The sequence below is a fragment of the Muscardinus avellanarius genome, assembly GCF_963383645.1.
Source record: "Muscardinus avellanarius genome assembly, chromosome: 3".
Classification (NCBI taxonomy): Eukaryota; Metazoa; Chordata; class Mammalia; order Rodentia; family Gliridae; genus Muscardinus; species Muscardinus avellanarius.
Genome location: NC_137788.1, coordinates 104701397 through 104723021, shown reverse-complemented (window position 1 = coordinate 104723021; position 21625 = coordinate 104701397). Strand labels below are relative to the sequence as shown.

The window sequence follows — 21625 nt, the reverse complement described above, 5'->3', positions numbered from 1 at the left end:
TGAAGGCTCAGCCTCATACACCTAACTCTCTGCTTTGATTTTTTTCTAGAAAATGGGAGCCGAGTAAGCTATAAACAAAGGAATTTTTAACTTCAACCATTTTCACTAAAATTTTCAAAGTGCATTATATGTTTTGCTTTTCCAAACAGAGAAAAGGTAATTAAATCTTTCTATTGTTTGGGTGATTCATTAGCATAACATTGATTACCATTCCCTGTGTTGAAAAGTCCTGAGAAGATCCGGGCTTGGGGCTGTTTGCTCTGCAATAAACAACCCAGTTGTTACACTAACCTGGTGAGAGCTCACCCACAGAAGAAAGCCCTCTGTTTTCTTCCCAATTCATGCTGAGTTCTAAAGGTTTAGAGAGTCCAATTTCTGGAAGCTGGGGACATTATTACACCCTCCAACAGCTCTGCAGAGCAAAAGGTTTAGGAAGGGATCTTACATTACTATACAAATCCAGACTCACCCGTTGCTAGAACACATATTTTTAAAAATATCTACACGATGTTCATTTTTATTTATTTATTTTTGGTGGTGCTGGGGATGAAACTCAGGAACCTCTTCTACCTCTGGGTTACTAACACTCCCCGAGCTATTTTATATGATATATTTTTTAAATTTGGAAACAGGGTCTCTTAAGCCAGCAGAGGCTGGCTTCGAACCTGCGCGATCCTCCTGTCTCAGCCTCCCAAGCACAGGGATTACAAGCGTGCGCCACCATGCCCGGCTCTTCATGATGTTTATATCCCCAGACCCCCCCCCCACACACACACACAAGATCCACTTAATACATAGGCAAATACTCTTTGCCTGCAGCTCTCATGGATCAAGCTAAGAAAATTTAACAATCTGGCAAAGGCCAGAAGAGCTAAAAAGTTCTTTTGAAAACACGTTTTCATGACAAACTAAATGTTCAGAGAACACAAATAACCAGGATTATTATAATGTAGCTTTACTCTCGTTTTTCTTAGTCTAGGCTGTGGCTGGTTGCAGCAACTAGTCTATTTCTGTAACAAGATCCAGTTGTTGGGATCTTAAACACGTTAGCTATTTCACTGGCAACCAGGACTCCATTCCAAAGCACAGCAGAGCAAGAAGGCACAGAAAAGCCACATGTAGAAACTCAGGAAAAAACACCCACTGAGATGTAACAGCAAGATGAGTGAAATGAGGACGCCAACTTAGAACCATCTACTTAAATCAGCAAGACAGAGCCCTCATAACCAACAACCCCCAGTCTAGTAAAAAGAAAAAAACGCACCCACAACTTAAAATGTTAAGAGGAGGTGGTGGTAAAATTCAACTTATTAACAAACAGGCCTTTCACCTGGGGCATTAGAAGTACCACGTGCCCTGAGAGAAATTACTACAGAAAACAGGTGGTAGCAGCCAGGGCTGGTGGACGTCACCAGGAGGAGTGGGAGACGGCCTAACACCTCTAGAAAACTGGCCTGGTAGTTCCACAGAAATTTGAGCAGACCCTTAACTCTGTGGCCCAGCAACTGCACTCTCAGGTTTTATACAAAATTAATGAAAACATATGTCCACAACAGACTTATACAAGAAGTTAACAGCTTTCTTTCATAAACAACCCAAATGGTGCAACTCAAATGTCTCCCCACCAGGAGAAAGAATAAAAAATTGTGGTAAATTCATACAATAGAATACTACTCAGCAAAAACAAAAAAGAATGAACTGCTAAAACACACCAAAACATGGATAAATGTCAAAATCATTATGCTGAATGAGGAAAAAATCATATGGTTCCAATTATTTTAATTTGAAAACAGGCAAAACTAATCCATCGAGATAGAAGTCAAAACAGTGTTTGCCTTGGAGGGGTGGGACTGGGGGGAAGGGGGGAGGGATAGACTAGGAAGAGCCAAAAGGAACTTTCTGTGGTAAGGGGTGAGTGTTATATAAAACTCCTCAAAATGTGTTCTTTAAGATTTGTTTTATTTCTGTGTGCAAATATGGGCCAATTTTTAAAGAAGAAAGAAAATACATAGAAAAGGGGAAAGGCCAAAATTTCAAAGATATAAAACTTGCTCTAGTAGAAGGTGAGTTCAGGGGCTACAGAGAACAATTACTTTGTAACACTCTTGGTGAGAACAAATACTGATCTGCAAGTAATGCTAGGCCTAGCAGGCAGCTGATCATCAATGCTGAAGTAATTTTCACTCCTATCTTGTGACCACTTCCTTGCCTAACACACTGCTCTGATTTAGCTTCTCATCCTTTTTTATTTCCTGCCAAATAGTTGCTAACTAAATCCCATCCAATTTAAGAATATGTGTACATCTGTGCCTCAAAAATGTAGATGTACAAAAGGCTTCTTTGAAGCTTAAGGTTTTTAGAACAAAAAGGATTCGGTTCTCTAATCCAATCCCCCAGACTTTCAACAGAAAGCAGAGGCCTACACATGTAGTGCCGGCCCCAGGTGACAGCTCCTGAAATGTGCACTCTCCAAATGCTTTTCCCACTGCATCGTCCCGGTGTGAGTGCAACAGGGAGCATCCCACTGAAGAAAAGATGTAGGGAAGGTGCAAAGAACGAAATGCCTTCAGAGTGGGGTACCAGCATCTCTGAATCCACTTCTAGGAGGAAACTGACCCTTGGATTATTTAAAGGCGGTACAGTTCCAGGAATGGCGCCATCCATCCATCCATTCATCCATGCAGCAGTACTAAAGGCTTTTTACTCATCACTCAACAAACCCCACACAACCCACAGCTGCAATTTGGGGTCCCAAGAGTACTTTGTGTGCTCCAAGGAGTAGCAGTTTCAGCCCATTTATCTGATTATAAGTGCTTATCTCTGTTTCCCCACAGGTGGATACAGATCTCTGCTTATCTATATTCCTATATCTTTCCAGCTGTGTATGCATATATTGCTTTGTTTATGCGAGGCAAGGCTGGACATGTATGTATTTCAGGAGGTGTAGAGAGTGTGCAAACATGTTTCTGAGTATAGCTCAGATATTTACTTAAAACCAATATGCTGCCAGACAGTTGGGAAACAGAAGAACCCACACAATGTTTGTAAAAAAAAAAAAAAATATCCAGGAGCAGTGGTATTCATCTGTAGTCCCAATACTTGGGAGGTTTAGACAGTAGGACTGCAGGTTCGAGGCCAGTCTTGGGAACATAGTGAGGCCTTCAAGCAACTAAGGGAGACTTTGTTTCAAAATAATTAAGAGCCAGGCCTGATGGCTCAGGCAGGTTTGTAATCCCAGCAATTGGGAGGCTGAAACAGGAGGATCACAGTTAGCAGACAGCCTCAGCTACTTAGTGAGGCCCTTTGCAACTCAGTGAGACCCTGTTTCAAAATAAAGAATAAAAGATAGGGCTGGGGGTGTTGCTCAGAGGTAGAATGCCCTGGGTTCCAGCCTCAGTACCACAAAAACTAAAATAAATAAAATAGGGCTAGGGGTGTAGCTTGAAGGTAACATGCCCCTGGATTCAATCCCAAGTACCAAAAATAAAAAAAGAAACAAACGGTTTATATTTCAAAACTGGGTGATTTCACATAAAATCCTAATGCTCAGCTCTTCAACACTGTAAGACCCAGTCACACCAAGCCCCTGCTTTCCTGAGTGCCAGGAAGTGTAGCAAAGCCGCTGCCCCTGGGCAGAGGAAACGCGTTCTCTGGTTGCCAGGGCTCCCTTGTACCAGCCCATGCTCAGGACACTGAGCCACCACACAGATTGCTGCTAACCCCAAAGCTTGCTGGACATGTTCCTGTCCTTTCTTTTGATCCAGGGGTATTTGATTCATTCACGTTTCTGTATCAGGGATCTGAGTATCCAGACCTGGATTTATTCCTAACTCTCCCCTCCCCTCTTCCCAATACTACCTAGGTTTTCTGGAGAGGGAGCTTCTTTCACTAACAGTGTAACTTTTCCCTTCCCTGTCCTGTTGTCAGCAATCTGGCTTCTTTTCAAAACCATTCAAAGCAGGCCAACCAATCGTACTTCAGAAGGGACCCCAAGCTACCCAATGGCAGGGCCGGCTGTCCTTAGATCAACAAGAAACCACCGTGACAGAGATAAACTAATTAACATGCTAGAAAAATAAAGGCAAAAGCCCAAGAGAACCTATTGCAACAAGACTTAGGGAAACATTTATGGAAAGGAGGCTTTGGTAAGACAGCAGTGTGCTGACACGCCACCTTCGACCCTTACCTGAACTTCCTCTGCCCGAGAAGAATCGTTTCCCAACAGGGGCTCTCCAGTCGGCGCCTGAATAGTAACAGATTTTTCTGACCCTCTGCCATCTTTATTGCGGGGTGATTTGTGTCTCTCTCTAGTTCTCTCCCTGAAAGAAAATAAGAAAATAGACGATAACCAGCTAGTATACTTATGCCATATTCATTAACACTCCAGCTTACCAGAATATATTATAAATTTCATTTTGAATTTAGGAAAATTCTACACACACACACACACACACACACACACACACACACGGCACCGATACCCACACATTCCCACCCCTGGCTGCAAAGAGTAAACTGATCTTCATTCCCTACTTAAGTATTTTCTTTCTGCTACCGCAAGACCCAAAACAAAGATTGTCAAACTTCTGCTCTATCAACAATTATCACATTTTTTCAGTATCTAAAATTGTAATTTTTAAATTTCTGTAGCTAAGACACATTATAACAGTTACTCACTTAATTTGATTATAATTTGCCTGAACTAATACACACACACACACACACACACACACACACACACACACACACACATATATATATATATATATATTTTTTTTTTTTTAAACCTGGGATATGGCCACAGAGTATCTCAGTTTTGGTCTGTCCAAAAAAAAAAAAATCTGGGACACAGGGTCACTCTATACTTGGGACAAAAAGAAAGGAAATTCTAAACCAGGACAGAGAATCATTTACTTCTCATCCTTACAAATTTACAACAAAAAGTCATTCCCATAGGTTCTAGCTGAACTCAGAAACGCCCTCAGAAACAAAGCTGGGACAAATGTAAAGGCTGTGTGTGTGTGTGTGTGTGTGTTCAGGTCTCCTAAGGGAAGCAAGCTGTTGCATACTCAGACTGCAGAGGAACTCTCTGGGTGGTCTTCCAGGATGCTGGGGAGGCCACCCTGCTGTGGGCCAATCTTGAAATCACAAAATCAGTCAATCACTGTGGCCATGCCTAGAGGTCACAACCTCCATAACCACCTCTGGACACTGGCATGTGGACCTCCAGCTGCCAAGGGCAAATCCAGAAGCCCTCAGCAGAGCAGCCCCTTGATGGCTGACAGTGTTTCCCTGAGCTTCCTGTCCCGACAGGCTGCTTAACATCCATCCCCCTTCCAACAAGGACTTGTTCTTGTTCCGAAGGTCTCCCAAGCAAGACAGGAAAAGCATTGCACCTGCAGATTTTGCACAGATCTAGATGCCCCGATTCAAGTTCTGAAAACTCGGGATTTTTACATGAGAGCAGTGCTGTACTCGATTACTTTCATCCAATCCTAACAATAACCCTCAAGGACAATATTACTGTCCCCATTTTACAGATACAGACTCGCAGCCCTTAAGTGACTTTCCATAGTTGTAGTAGTGACGGGGTAGGAGCTGAATCCAGGCCTGTTGCCTCTACCTCTATTCAACACCACTGTGTTACACTGCTACGCTGTCTTAATGGCCAACTGGAGGATTTTACAGCATTAGTACTCCTGGAGCTCATCCTTACACCCTCACTTGTCAAACTACAAGAGCCATGGAATTCCCTTTTGAAGCTACAGTAGGAATCATGATTGCACTGTGACCCTAGATAGCAGGAGGCCGTGTGCCCCACACTTGGGTCGTCCAATACAATCACTTCAAAAGGCCCTGCCTGGGAGAGACAATGACCAGTGCGGGAGATGTCCCCCACGCCCGCCCGGTCAGTCTTCACAGTGAGTGGAGCCCAGTCCCAGCGCTGTGCAGACCCCACTAGCAGCCGGACGGGATGGCCCCGCAAACATCCGATTTCCTTTACTGCCCTCACATCTATCACTGTCTCGGCAATCGGCCAAGTCACATGCTTATCTAACCCGCCTCTCTATTCACGAGTCCCAGGGTCAAATCCTGTGACAGCACAAATTCCACTAGAAATCAAAATCTTTCACTGAGCACTAATTTCTAGAGTCTGAACACAACCAGGGCAGAAAACAAGTGACGGAGCTCCCCAGGACTGGAAATAGCCTCTCCCTTCTCCACCAGCCTTGGCGCCCTACCCCCCATGCCACCCCACCCGCCCAGCCTGCTCTTTATTAAAGGGCTGAGGAACTTCCAGATGCAGAACTGTCTAGCAAATACCCCAGAACTTCTGAGGCAAACCAGATAGGAGCCTTTTATCTGATAACCTGAGGGAGGTTTCCCATCCTCCAGACTCCCAATCCCAAAACCAGTACTTCTCAAACTTTAAGGTGTAGAAAAACCGCCTGGGGTGCAGACAGAAGTGCAGATTAGCTGGCCCCGCCCTCCAAGGATTTGTCTGGAAGGGAGACAATGGGAATCTACATTTCTCACTCAGTCAGCGGTCAGGAAGTTTTCCCGAAGATTCGCCCACTCGGCTGCTCCTGGGGGAGGCTGGAATGACTCTGGGGAAGCCTGCCAGTGTGTGAAATGCCTTATCCACAGCAGGGGATCCATAATGGGAGCTGTGGGTATGTATATGTTACAAAGCACAGTGCTTCTTTATTAAAAGAGTAGCAGTGGATGAAGGCAGCGTGCAATCCACACACATCAAGGGAGGCGGAGTGCAGCACAGGCCCTGCCATCTGGGCACCAGTGCTGTGCCACCGGCTTCCATATACTAGTCTGGTTTCAGAGGAAGCAAGACCTGCCATACAACTTTTACAGAAATCATTACTCCTCCATTCCTGATCCAGGTGGATCTCTGAGCCAAGCCAGGACTCAGAAGTGACGTCAACTAAAAATACTGCCATCTGCAGAACTACAAGTCACACCACAGCTACCTCGCCGCAGTAGGCACCATATGGAAACTCCAAGGACATTCCTAGTGTCCTCTGGGAGAAAGCCCCCAGTGATGAAGACAAGTCCATGTGTTCACGTGAACAGAAACAGGAGACCGGTGTTATACAACATGTGTACACGTGGAGTTGCCTAATTGGTGGCTGGGATCACCTGTGTGTGCCTTTGCTGGGCAGCCTTGTCACCAATGGAAATCTCTGCATCTTCTCTAAATCTGTCCACACACACCACCCGCCCATAAGAGCAAAGATAAGTATACCTGCGTGTACGTGTACATGTGTATACACATGCACAAGATGGTGGGAAGAGCAGCATGCAGGGGGCACCCATGTGTGTCTGTGCCTACACGTGCACATAAATGCACCTATCTGCAGTTCTGGAGCCGAGTCCGTGGGGGCTGAGATGATCCCCTGGCTCCAGCCGGGATCCCGGGATTCCCACACTATTCTTGCCTCCAGTCAGCATTTCCTGGGAAGATTACTTAGTCCTGTTTCTGTTGTTTGTCTATTTCTATTTGGGGAAAGGCAGCCCCACCGGTTACTCCTCCCTTTCCTTCTCTGCCAACACCCACCACCTGTCCTTTCCCTGCTGACTGTGAGCCTGGCTGGGTGCTTCCGCTGGGCCTTGTCATAAACTTTAGTCCATTAGACCTAAGTTGCCCTTCGCTCCCCAGTCAAAAGTGAAATTTACCTGCCAAAGGACCAACAGGCCTGAAGCCTGCAGAGGGTACCTTGTAACCTTAGGCAACACTGTTGCTCCCTGTATCTCCATCTCATCACCTACAAACAGGGCTACCACCTCCCCCTTCCAGGACTGATGTGAGAAGGAAGGTAGCCATGACCCAGAGTCCAGCTGACTCCCAAGTGGTCGTTCACATGACTGGTGGGAAACTTGTGCCCCAATCACACAGGTGAGGTCAGGTCAGCTCTAGGTAACTGGAGACTGTGGCATCCTAAAACCAGGAGCTGTCCATCTTTCTGTTAGAAAAGAGTCACCTGTCATCTGCTTGGAAGCTGGCCAGTCCTCCAAGATGATGAAGGTGTCTTTGGGCATATGGAGCTTAGCACATTTCATTATTTCCCTCTGAATTGGAGTTGCTTTAAATTACCAAGAAGCAAAGCCCCTCCCCTTTCCTACCCTTCCACTCAAACTCCAACAGGACACTGAGCAAAGCGGCCTTGAGGAGGGCAATCGAGGGGTGCGGTGAGTGGCGGGGGTCTGCTCTCCTGACTGCTGAGGGCATCATTACCGCTTAACGCGCGTTCATCCAAGGTACCTCCTACCTTGACACACGGTTCCTGTCCCCCTACTTTGCCTCTCAGTCAGAAAATTCACCACCCAAGGGTGATGGTTTGTGTTTTTTTAAGATCTCATGGAATGCACCTACAAGTCCCTGAGGCTCATATTCCCTCATATTTTCTCAGAGTAGACATTCAGTAACATTCCTTAATTAATTGATTAAAAGCCTCAGCTTGCATTAACATTTGCCAAGTACTTTCCACATAGGCTCCACAAGGCACTGATAGTTCTGTGTGTTGTTTTAGTGAAAAGTTAAAGTCTTTTAAAGTTCCCATACAGCACTGGGGTCTCAATTTCTGGGGCCCCAAGAGGCCTGAGATAACAGCGGGGAGCAGCAGCGGGCCCTGAAGCTCAAAGTCAAAAATGTGAGTTTAGACAAGGGAGGTCAGAGCCGATTCCTACTCAGGGTCCAGCAAGCCATCCCCCTATCGACTGCCAAGCTCCCAAAGAACCCAAACTCCCACTCCCTCCACTGCAGCATGGAAGAGGGAAGCCAGGGGCAAGCAAGTTGCCTTTTCTAGTTAGATCCAAAGACCTATGACTAAAATAGCTGCTCTGGCATGTTATAACTAATCTGGCTGAAATTTGTGATTGAATTTTTATCACCCGGGGATTTCTAACCTTCTCGGGACCTGCTGGATTACTTCAGACCCTCCACCCACCCAGCAGCACCTACAGAGCAGGGGACAGCCTTGTGCTTCCCCTCCCGACCAGAAACGCAGGCCTGGCCTCCAGCACAAAGAGCCACAGGCGATGAGTATAAGAGCAGTATATGAAAATTTAGAAAATCATAAAAAAGTTTAAGGAAAATACCACCCATAATCCTATATTCAGAGACAGGCACAGTCAATATGGTCACATTCATCATATGTACATAGAACTATTATAATGTACAAGGTTTGGGATCCCATTTTAAATAAGTTTAATATGGTCTCATGAACATTCTCATATAAACAAATAATCTTTGAAAGCCTTTCCTTTGTGCTCTCTTAATACATTCACTTTTAAAAAAAAAATCACAAAATACATACCTGCAAAAAAATTGAATGAGTACAGAAAGATAAAGCATAAATGAAAGTTCCCGGGCCTGTGTGCAGCTGAGCCTCCTCCCTGTAACTGGCTGCTTCTGGCGGCCTGGAGGATGCACTTCCAGACCTTTTTATGTGCACACATCCATGAAGGCTGGTACATAAATTAGTAAATTATATGTACATGAAACAAATCTCACTCCGCACTGAGCTGCATGTATGGGGATCTGCTCCATGATACAAACAGTACCACCACCATCAGTCCTCTTGCCAGCAGAGCTGTGGCCAGCGGCTACCTTTGAACAGGGTGCTGAAATGTAAAAGCCTTACTAGCATTAACACAGCCACTGGCTAGTGACCTCCTACTAGGTGCTAGGCTAAATGGTTTGCAAGCAGAATCTCACTTAGTCTTAAGTGAGATTAACCCCTTAAGGAGGAGATCGATTCCTTTCACCCATGGAGAGCACAGGTTAAGAGGCAGAACTACAATTTCATCAGCTGCATCCTGCACCTATTTATTCATTTATTTCTTCATCCATTCACTCATTTCTCTCCTCAGCAAACCTGCAAGTAAGTAACACAGCTTGCCCTATGTAAACCAGCGCGGACCTCTTCATTTTGCACAGGAGGGGGACTCTGGCCCTATCACCCAGGATGGTGTGTTTGAAACCCAAGCTAATTCACTTGGAAGACTAGTCAAAGAGAAATAAGGCGCCAGGCCAGTCACTTTGGCTCCTGTGGAAGCCTCGTGGCAATGCATAATAGAGTCAGCAGCTTTGGGTGAAAAGCAACAAATTAACACTTCTTTTTTAAACTTTCATTTACATTAAGCATAAAGAACTGACATCTACAAGAAGCACTTAGAAAGTGGAAAACATTTCCACTGCAGGGGGAAATTTTAATTTAAAACCAATCGTGAGAAATTAAGGCCATCAACTCTAATGATGGCTATAAAATATAAATTGGTGGTGTAGTTACTCCCAACACATGTCAACCGCCCTTACGGCTCAGATTCCCACGCCCCAGTGGACTGAGCCTCCAGGGGGAATGGAGTCTAGAAAGCCCCACCAGCCTGCAGGGTTCTCCGCAAAGAAGAGTAGAACACTCCAGACACTCCATAGCTTACATACCCTTGTCTGTGAGATTTTTTGGAATGGCTCGAATAGTATGAATATCCAGAATATGTGGATTCGGTATCCATAGCAATGGAGGGCTTCGTCTTGATGAAGGAGCAGGTATGTTTCTCCTTCAAGGTAGAGAATTTCACCTCCTGGCTCCTAAGCCTCAAGGAGTCTGGGGATCAGAGGAGGAGCTTCTCTTTCAACAGGAACAAATTCTGGAAAAAGGGGAGAAAAGTGATTAATCTTCAAAGTCAGGCTTACTGGGCCAAGGGAAAATGGACAGCAAGTACTCACTCCCTGTGACAGCACACTCCTCCCCAGGGTCTCTACTAAGGGCCAAGTGCTGACCTCTAGAATGTTCCACTCACATAAGGCAAGCTTCCCAGGTGTCAGACCGGATGGGTGCCCGCTCAGCCAGCCCAGCCCGGCAGCAGGAAGAAAGGCAATGTGATGTGAGAGCCTGGGCAGTGGTCCATTTCCTGAGCTGAGCTGGAGGAAGTGGCTTCCTATACCCATGACCAGACAGAAGGCCCAGCCCCCACCGCCAGGTGCTGGCTGAGAAAACAATGCTAAAACAGAGAGGTCGCTTTGGAGGGATTTGATCATAATTTCCAAAAGTCATTCAAAAAAAAAAAAAAAACTCTCAGTCTCTTTAATCCAAGAATCCCAAATCCTAAGAATCTGTCTTAGAGAACCAATTCTTCAAGAAAAATCATTATTGCCTCCCTGCCCATAATAAAAAAAAAAATGTAGAAGCAAAGCGCTTAGGTTAATAAGATCATAGTTCACCTACCCAAAGAAATACCACAAAGTGAGTGATCATTAAAAACAATGGAGATTTTTATGACAAATGATAATTTTTGTAATTCAGTATACTTTTATTGGTATAATTATACATCATAATGTGGTTCAGAGGAATAAGACACACGCATGCACACAGTACTCGGTGTGTTTCTGTCCAGGTCCCAGCCCACTCCCTGTACATGTTACGGAGCACGGTATTGATAATTACGGATATGGAAGCAGCGTTATTTGAACTGTTTCCTTCATGGAGGCTCCTTCCCCAACTCCCTCTCCCAACCCCCCTTCACCATTCTGGTGGAATCTCTTCTCATCTGCAGTCCCCTTTGTTTCCCAATTTCTAATTTCCACATATGTGAGCAAACAAAACTAAGATACAGCTGTGCATGGTGCTGCACCCCTATAATCCCAGGATCTGGGAGGCTGAGATAGGAGGATCACAGGTTCAAGGCCAGCCACAGCAACTTAGTGAGACCTACCTACTACTGCTACTACTAGGGATGTAGCTCAAAGGTAGCATGCCTCTGGGTTTAATCCCTAGTAACACACACACACACACACACACACACACACACACACACAATTATAGACAAGTACTGAATTTCTATTGGAGTTACAATCACAAAATAGCCATGTACAGACGAGGACTAAAAGGGGACATCAGAAGCAAGGAGTTACTAGTTGTAGGCTCCCAGGTCCTTCGCCACACTTTCATTGGCTATTGCCTCGCAATAAAAATAAATTGGAAACATTTCCAAGTGCATTCCTGAGCTCCCACATGCTAAACCTTTACTTCTGGAAGAAAGATCTAAAGTTCAGTTTCCCAGCACCCCTCGCCCAGAGCTGGACTCCACCCAACAAGTTCCTCCTCCCAGCTCCCCTGGAAGCTGAAACTGCAAACAGAGCCAGGGAGATAAGTGTGATGACAACACAAAGGAGCTGCAGATGCCTTTCCAGCCCCCACCGGGAGGAGGCCCTCAGGACCCCAGCAAGGAAGCTGCGGGGGATCAGGCAGGCCAGGTCGGGAACCTCCAGCTTCTGGTTGCCCCCCCCCACCCCCATGGCATCGCCACCCACCAACAAGGCCCCCCAAGCTTCAAATGACCATCTGTTCCTCCTAGAAGTGATGTACTGAGGTCTGTCGCCCTGGCTAGCCGCACGGACCCTGGTGTCCTGACTTGTCATTTTACTTTAACAGCCCAGCCACCAAGGAGGACGACCTGGGACCAGTCTGCTTTCTCCAGCAGCGGTACACACATTTGTTAAGTGGGGGTAAGTCAATTAACCACTGGCCTTGCAGGGTTGATAAGAGGACATAAGCAGATGCCCAAGTAGCCAGGGCTGGGTTCCAACCGCACACTTTACCCACTTCCAAGCTGCGGGGGCCTTACTCAAATAATTTAGCTCCCCTAAACCTGGACCTGCAAGCTGATTGTGATGGCCAAAGGAGCCAAGGGCTGTGACGATGCCCAGCACGGGCTCCAGATGTGCCAGGTAAATGGAAGCTGATGGCCATCAGTGTTCTCTCTGGCAGTTCCATGTTCCCCTTGTCTTTCCAAGTGAAAGAAGAGCTTAGGAAGAGGCAGGGCAGAGAGCCAACACCTGGAGCCTTCCCGCCTGAGGCTCCCTGTCCACCAGGCTCCCTGTCCACTGCTTACAGACCAGCTGTGTCCGAGAACAAGGCATTTTTTCTGGAGTGCTGGTTTGCCCACTCCAGAAAAAAGCCTCATTTGGGGGGATGACCAAAGATGAATGGGAAGCAGCCGGGCACAATGGCACACACCTGTAGTCCCAGTATTTGGGAGACTGAGACAGGAGGATCATAAGTTTGAGGCCACCCTTGGCAACTTTATGAGTTCCTGGTTCAAAATAAATGAATAAATAAAAAGGGCTAGGGGTGTAGCGCAGTGGCAGGGCGACCCTGGGTTTAATCCCCAGTACCACACACACACGAAAGTGAAGCACGGCAGGCCTTTTTTTTTTTTTTGGTGGTACTGGGGTTCCTGGAAGCCCTTCTTCCTCCGGGCTACACTCCCAGACCTATTTTATATTTTTGAAACAGGGTCTCTTACGCCAGCACGGCTGGCTTCAAACCTGCGCGATCCTCCTGTCTCCGCCTCCCAAGCGCGGGGATTACAAGCGTGCGGATTACAAGCGTGCGTCACCACGCCCGGCTGGCAGGCCTTTTTTAAAATGTTAGTTTGGCTTCTGTTCTGGCCTACAGCTTTCTGGTTCTTCTCCCTGTTCCCTCTCTCTCATTTCCACCCGCAATGCAATGAGCTTTCAGCCTCTGAGTCTCACTGCCTTCCCGCTGCAGGTCTGGCTGCTTTCTCAACAGCTCCACACCTGGCAGACACCAGCCTTAGAAGGTGCAGCCAAGGCGCACAGTGAGACTCTTTCCCCAAGAGCCCCTGGCCCAGCTCCCTGCTGACCTACAGCTTCCCAGGTTTGGCTCCTCACCCAGAAAACTTTACTACATTCATAATTAACCCTGCATAACTCCTACACTTGGTTCTGTCTTTCAACCCACAACTCTTGGTTCCTTTTTCCACTCCAACATTTATTTCTTGCTAAATACTGAGGGGTACCTCAGGTAAGTGGCCCCAGTCCCGCATACCAGTGCTGATGGTAGGCAGGATAAGGAAGGCCAGCTGCTTACCTCTCTGAGCTTCCATCCCACCTCCCACCCCGGCCCCAGGAAAATGAGTCATTTAGTAGCCTCTTCCCAGGGTTGCTGGGGAGGATTAATCAAGACTCCTGATAGAAAGTCTCTAGCATGTTGAACTCAAGTTTCACTGCTGACCTCCTCTGCTAAAGGTCATCAATGACCCATCAAAGCAACTCTAGGCATGGAGAAAAGGAAAGGAAATCACACCCCCCAAGTGCCCTGTGGGGAAAGGCTTTTCCTAACTCTACTGCCCATCCTGGCCCAGTTTCTCTCCCACAGTTCCTGCCTATGCTTACAGACGAGGGATCCGCACATGTGGCCACTCCGTGCTTCTCTACCGTCACCAAATCCAGTCCTCGGTGGAAACCACCCACTGGAGCCAGCTCCAAAGGTCACATCCCGTGCTCCGACCCCACCGACCCATGGACTCACCTCTAATACCGAGCAGCCACGAGAGCCCAGGCTCTGCCATGCTGAGGACACTGCAGTGACGAACACTGTCCTTGTCGGGCTCTGCTGCTGGCTGGACTCCAATTAGATGGGACAGGTGCCAGGACTTCTCTAACACCTCCGTCCTTCTCCCCCATCAGGTCATCCCTTACCCCTCAAACCACACTCCGTTTTATTAAGTTAAACAACTGCTTGGAGACAGGAGCTATGGCTTCCCTACCCCCAAGGCACCCAGAACAAGACAGGTCCCCAGCAAAAGCCCAGATGAACACTTCCCGCTCCGCTGGGGATTACCATCACCCTGCTGCTCTTTCAAGCCCTAGCCTAGTCTTTCCAATTTCTTCTGCCATGGCGATACCAACCATCCTACTGACCTAATGGACCACTGTCAGTGCCTGCTCCCTCCATTCCACACATCCAGCCATCACTAAGCTCTGCCTGTCCCCAGGTCCTCCCCTCCTGCTGCCAGATCACAGCCACATGGGGCTCAGCTGTAGCAAAGCCTCCAGGTTTCCCCAGCTAATCGGTCTACACAGAGCCAAGCCCTTCTCCTAACTCTGCCCTGCTCCCACTGTGGTTACTGACTCTTGTCCTATATGAGTGAGGGTCAAGGAGAAGGAACAGGAAGCAAACTAATAAAACCCACAGTGAATTCATTTTAAAAGAAGATTGGAGCCCAGGTAGGAGCTTCGATTGGGTTAACAGACGATATCCTGAGGCTTATCGCTGCAGACTATTCAGCTAACAGTTCCCCACTCACTACAAGGTCAGAAGGGATCCCTTATCAGGAAAAATAGTCAAGTAATGAAGAGGTATCAGGGTCCCTGGGTGATAACCTTTTAGGCTCCTGGCCTGGATGGGATGGAGTCTTACACAGCATCCCACCCTGGAGTGGTCTCTTTATCATACTGACCCCTGACATGATCTATTTTGTCTGGTCCAGGCTGAGCAGCAGCTGGGGTGACCTTTTAAACTACAGTGCAGATGTCACTTCCTTGCTTAAAACTCTTCTATGGTAACCCTCTGAACTGTGAATAAATACAAAATTCTCCATTTGATTTGCAGTGCTTTGCCTCCCCCAACCCCCGCCTTCTGTCCGGCTCCTCTAAGGCACCGGTAATCAGCCTCTTTCCAGGCTCAGGGCCTTGGCAGAGCTGGTGTATTTGCTGGTACTCATTCTTTATATGCCCTGGTTTGCCCAATTCTTCTCAATTTAAACACTGCTTCTTTCAAGGGGCCTTTTTAACCCTCCAGTCTAAATCAGGTCCTTCCCAGCACTCAGCACTCTTCTTATCCCATAAGTAAACTAAACATTTACTTATGTGATTACTTAATCTCTGGCTCCTGTGTAGACTGTAAGCCCTAGGAAGGCAGGAATTTTTTTTTTTTATTACTGTCTTCTCTGCTCCTAGATTATAACTGGGATCTGATGTTTGCTGAATGAAAGACTTTGCAGCAAATCTCAGGACTTGGATACTACATGAACCACAGAATAGACCTTCCAGGAGCCAACGCAGTGGTGATGTCGGAACACGCAAGGGCTTAGCTCCACCACACTCACAGGCAGCTCACGCAGAGACAGCGTTTATATTCCAGAGGTGCTAAGTAAAACTCAGTAGTGGCCTCTTCCAGCTGCTGCCCAAGAGCATCCCATGTCTCTTGTTACACACTCCTTAAGAGCTACAGGCCCTGCGTGTGTGCAGACTGGAGGCAGGGTCAGGACCCCAAGGGAGCCTGTCAAACCACATCACGCAACAGCAATGGGGACACTGTTGGACAGGTGTATGGGGTACTTTTTTTTGGTGGGTCTGGGGATGTGACCCAGGGGGATTCGACCTCTGAGCTACAACCCCTCCCCTATATTTTATTCTTTATTTTGAAACCGGTTCTCACTGAGTTGCAGAGGGCCTCACTAAGTAGCTGAGGCTGTCCGCGAACCGCGATTCTCCAGTCTCAGCCTCCCAAATGCTGGGATTACAAGCGTGCGCCACCTCACCCGGCTGTATGGGGTACTTTTTTTTATGAGGAACAGCACTTTAAATTTTAGAAGTCCCAGACAAAAATGCCAGAAAGAACCTCCTTTCCCACTTTTTATTGAAAGCAAAGTGAAGGTCAGTGTCCTCACATAAGAATCTTCCCCTAAAATCATGTTCAATCATATAAATACACCTGATTCCTGACTTAAAAAGAAAAACAGTGCTCAGAAAAATCAAATGAGGGAAATAATAGGGTATGGTAATGACAGTGGGTAATCACAGGCTCATCTTCACAAAAAGGAAATTATAAAAACATCAACAGCTCTGCCCTGAGCTATTAAGTAATTAAGGGGGCTCTGCTTGGGAAGGTAAGTCACTGTGCAAGGGGGACAGAGGTGTGTGCTGAAACTAAAGAGCCACCCTGCACAGGAGATATTTTCAAGGGAAAGAAGTACAACTGTGTTTATATATGCTACGTACACTAATTTGATTTTTGCCATACACATGATTGTAAAGGGCTTACTCCATTGTTATTTTACTCTATCTTGAAGTTAATAGCTTTCTCCAACTGCCCAGCTTTTTTTTTTAAATTTGGTGGATTGTAATTTTACATCACATTGGAATATAGAGTGACAGAAAAATACATGCACAGGACTCTTGGTGCATATGTGTCCCTTCGTCACACATGCCTCAGTGAGGCATGGTGGCACACGCCTGTAATCCCAACACATGGGAGGCTGAGACAAAGGGATCCCACATTCGAGGCCAATCTCAGTGACTTAGTGAGGTTCTCAGCAACTTAGTGGGACCCTATTTACAAATAAAATAGGGCTGGGGTGTAACTCGGAGGTAGAAAGCCCCTGGTTTCAATCCCTATACTACTACTATCACCACCACCAATAATGATGATGATGATGATAAACAACCATATAGCCCTCAGGCAGAAAATGACAAAGTAAATAATTTTCTTTAGAGTCAACTTTCCTTCTAGAGAGGAAGTGCATCTGAGCCAAGGCCCTGGAGTCAGCCCATCGCCATTCAAACCCTGACTCAAGAACTCAGGAGCCGTGTGACCTCAGAGCCAGCCACTTGACCTCTCTGTTCCTTGGTTTCCCTACTACAATAGCAGAATTCAATTTTCTTTACCTTATAAGCTTGTGGTGGGTAGTAAGTGAGTTAATTCATGAAAACCATCTAGAACGCCTAGCACATCACTCACACAGCTGTCAACCAGTACTACTCCATGAGGTGATATTCCTTTAGTTAGAAAGAATACCTTTGTATGGCACACATTGTTTATATACAGTTTTCCCTAAACTTACATATATTGTTTTGGACTCATAGTCCATGTTTAACAACCATTATTAACTGTGGCTAGGTAAGTTAATTTAATAATTTCCACTCTGTCCTTGGCAGGTGTCCATCTACTGGGTTCTTATTCCATTTACTGGGCTTGGAAGTGAATGTCAGAGATTAGAGAACACTGTGCGGGTATATTCCGAGGGCCACAGGGTGGGAGGGAGGGTGTAGAGAAGCACCCAAGTCCTATGAGACATTTTGCTGAGCCTGTGGTCCATCACCCATAAAAACCTCACTCAGGTCACTACAGTGTGGCTCCGCAGGGCCTGTGGCACTTGTGAGAGAGCTACTGATCCTTTTATGGCAACAGAGCTCTTACAAATGAATGGTTCTGGGCCACTGTTCACGAGGAAAGAAAGTATCAACCTTCTCTGACCGGTTTTGCCAATGATTTCAACTCACATTCCCAGAATAACTGCTCTTGGCTTGAGTCATTAATGGCTTCTGAAATGCCTACAGCAGCTGGAGACTCCTGAAGCATTGTGAACGGTTAATGCAGCTGGGATTCTATGATGGATATTTGTCTTCGAGCAACCCTTTTATCCCCTGCTAGATTTTTAAGCTTCAAAGAAAATTGATTTCATGACCACTGGGCCAGGTCCAATGACTGCTGTGGGATTCAGGACACAGGGAGGGACATAGAGCAGCAGAACACACAAGCACCTTTGCTTCAGGGAGACTGCAAGTAGAAGCAGATCCAGCAGCAAGCCACCAAATCTCGTCCACCTTGGGGAAAATGGCAGCATGCCTTGCAAAGATCACCAGCCATACACAGCCACGCCCCAGCCACGGCTGGTTCACTTCACAGCGAGTTGAAGGCAGCGGTACTCTAAGAGTTATCAAGTGCTTGCGAGGTTTTGGGCTGTCTGAAGTCATTTGCAAGTAACATCTCACTTAATCCTCAGAACAAGCACTTAAGAGAGATAAAATATTAATTTCATGGTATAGTTGAAATCAAGGCCACACACCTGGTATGTGCTGAAGCTAGAGCTTAAGCTTTGAGAGACTAATTCTAAAACTGGTGTTCTTTGCTACAGAAAATTCATTGCAATATAGCAAGTACCAGAATTGTTATTTATGTGGAGGGGGGCGAGCAACTATCATAAATGATTCCAAACCACACATAACCTCATAGAACATTTTGCCATTTCAACTCCTCACACAGGTTCAGTGGCGCAGAGATGGGGGGGCGGGGGGTTCAGGAGAAAAGAGATGAATTGTAAACAGTGTCAGGTCCTAAGAAGCCCACAACCTGAAGGTGGGCATGTGCAGTTCAAATCCAATGAAATAAGGGCCCATCCAACCCCAAGAGCCTCTCGAGTGTGGGGTGGCAAACAGATGTGTGTTTATGCACCTATCAGGGGGCTAAGAGAGAAAATACTTTCCTAGTTCAGTTGAGTAATTCAACTTATTAATTCCATAATAGGCAAGAGTGACACGGAATTGTTGCTTGGTAAGGAAACTTTCAATTTTCTTATGGTTTAATCTTGCTGCTGAACATAGAAGACAAAGCAGTACTGCTGGCCACACGGTCCTTACACGTGTGCCTTTCTCTGGATTCTTCTATTTACAAATTAAGTTGCAACCAAGTCACACTCCAACACTGTAACAGTGAAAAGTCACTCTGGTGGTGATTTCAGCAATCATACTGAGAGTCCCCAACACTTGGAAATGCTCCCTGCTCATGAATAGGTGAAATACACTATTTCTTTGAACTGTAGAATACAAGTTTCCTCCCATCTACTGGAAGCCCCAACCATATCACATCGATTTAATTCAACTCTAAAAACTCTAATTAGTGGTTACATAAAATGGCTAATTATGTTTTCCTGGATTCAGACAGTTTCTGCCATCTCTCTTAAAGAGCCTGGGAGCTGGCTAATCCAACAATCCACCCACAGGAAGGAAAATGCTAACGAGCATTGTTGATTAGTGACATAAGTTATAATATTTTTCAGCAACCCTGTAAATTATAAACTCGTCAGTGCAAAGGCCAGGCTCTGTACAGCTTGTGAGCAGTGGAATAAGTGTCTAAGAACACACGCATTTCCAACCGCGGTCCCCTCGAAGGGTTAAAGCCCCCTGCCAGACCCCGATGGATGGCCCGGGAGCATCCCGCCTCCCTCGCAGGCCCCGGCTTGGGGTGCACAAGCCGAGCCACAGCCGCTCAGCTCGAGTCCTCCGGGTCCTCAGCCGCGCAGGCCGCGGCCCCGCCCCACTCCTGCCTCTGACCGACGCGTTTAAATTTTTATGAAGCTCACACTTGTGTGGAGCGGCTCCGAGCAGCCCCGGGGTCCGCGGGGCGGGCCGGGGGCGCCGCGCCTCTGCTCGCCAGCGCTTTTGAAAGTAAACTCCGCCCGCCTGTTGCGCTCGGCGCTGCCGCGGCCGCGCCCCCGGCCGGGTGGGGAGAGGCTGGGGCGTCCCGGGGCCCGTGGGAAGGGGCGTGGGCCGCGCCCCGGGGCTGGCTGGGTGGAAGGGGGCGTGGGGCGCACCCCCAAGGCCGGAGGGGCCCTGCGGGGCGGGAAAGAAGGAGCCGGCAGGAGGGCAGTGGGGTCCCGGGAGTGGGGTTCCAGGCAGTGGAGCCCCGGGGAGTCGGGTCCAAGGAGTGGGGTCCCGGAGAGTGGGGTCCCGGGCAATGGGGTCCCGGGGAGAGGGGTCTCGGGGAGTGGGGCCCCGGGAAGTGGGGGTCTCAGGGAGTGGGGTCCCGGGGAGTGGGGTCCGGGGAGCGGGGTCCTGGGGTCCCGGGGAGTGAGGTCCTGGGGTCCTGGGGAGCGGGGTCTTGGAGTCCAGGGGAATGGGGTCCTGGGGTCCGGGGAGTGGGGTCCTGAGGTCCAGGGTGTGGGGTCCTGGGGTCCCGGGATGTGGGGTCCTGGAGTCCCGGGGAGTGGGGTCCTGGGAGTGGGGTCCGGGGAGTGGGGTCCTGGAGTCCCGGGGAGTGGGGTCCTGGGGTCCCGGGGTCCGGGCAGCACGCCCCGCCGCGCCCCGAGGACCGGGCGGGAGGCCGCGGATGGCGATGGAGGGGGGCGGGGGGCGCGGGGCGGTGGGTCCCCCCCGGCCCCCGACTCACCTCGGCCGCCGCCCGCCCGGGCTCCGCGGCCGCGGTCTGGGCTCCGCCGCCGGCTCTGCGGCCTGCGCTGGGCGCCCGAGGCTGAGCCGCCGCGCGCTTTCCGCTTCCTGTCCCGGCGCCGCCCCGCAGCCCCGGCCCAGCCCCGCGCGCCCCGCGGCCGCCAGCCAGGAGGCAGCGGCCGGCCCACCTGCCGCGGCCGGCCCCACCCGGCCCCACGGAGCCCGCCCCGCCCCAGCCCACCCGCTCTGGCGAGCGCACAGCCCGGGCGCTGACCCTCCCGCCGGGGACCCCCGGAGACTCGAACCCTCGGACTCGCGCACAGGCACAAACACACGCATACTTAGAATTATGCATGGCGTCCAAGCTCGTTTGCCTTCTCCAGACCCCAGTCCATCCGCTTCCCTGCACACACATGTATATACATCACGAGAACACACCCACAAATATTCGTATACACCCTCACCTCGACCCATGTAGCACTCACACTGAAACTCACTGATAGCCTGAGAAATGTCCCTGCGCTACAAGTAACAACACACACACACACACACACACACACACACACACACACACCCCTATAGCCGCCTCTTCCTGTCCCTGCCTCCAGCCTCCTAGAAAGTTTTGAAAGAGCGGGCTTCTGTAGGCAGGTCGTCCAGGATTCTGCACTGATTCAATCAGGTCTGAGCTTCTGTTCCCCTGTCCCCAAAGGGTCAAGGATGCCAATGGGAGCCTTGCCGATTGCGATGAGGGTTATAGAAAGTGCCCAACACTCAACAGACTTGGAGCCCTTGGCAACTTCTTTCCTGAGTATTTGCACGCTTCCCCCTTAGAGGTCTGGGTCGCCAAGGTTAGGC

At 48.4% G+C, this 21625-nt stretch overlaps 1 protein-coding gene across 1 annotated transcript in view; it reads right to left on the bottom strand.

Annotated features, from left to right (window-relative positions):
* Positions 1-20840, bottom strand: part of VANGL1 (VANGL planar cell polarity protein 1) — a gene marked incomplete at its 3' end in the record, with an annotated part of 48416 nt that extends 27576 nt beyond the window's left edge. Inside the window, exons 1-3 of the mRNA XM_080690809.1 lie at positions 20772-20840; positions 10460-10665; positions 4187-4319 (exon numbers count right to left, since the gene is read on the bottom strand). Coding sequence (XP_080546935.1) covers positions 4187-4319; positions 10460-10530 — 204 coding nt within the window. The 5' untranslated portion in view covers positions 10531-10665; positions 20772-20840. The remainder of the gene's footprint in view (positions 1-4186; positions 4320-10459; positions 10666-20771) is intronic.
* Positions 20841-21625: the final 785 nt, after the last annotated feature.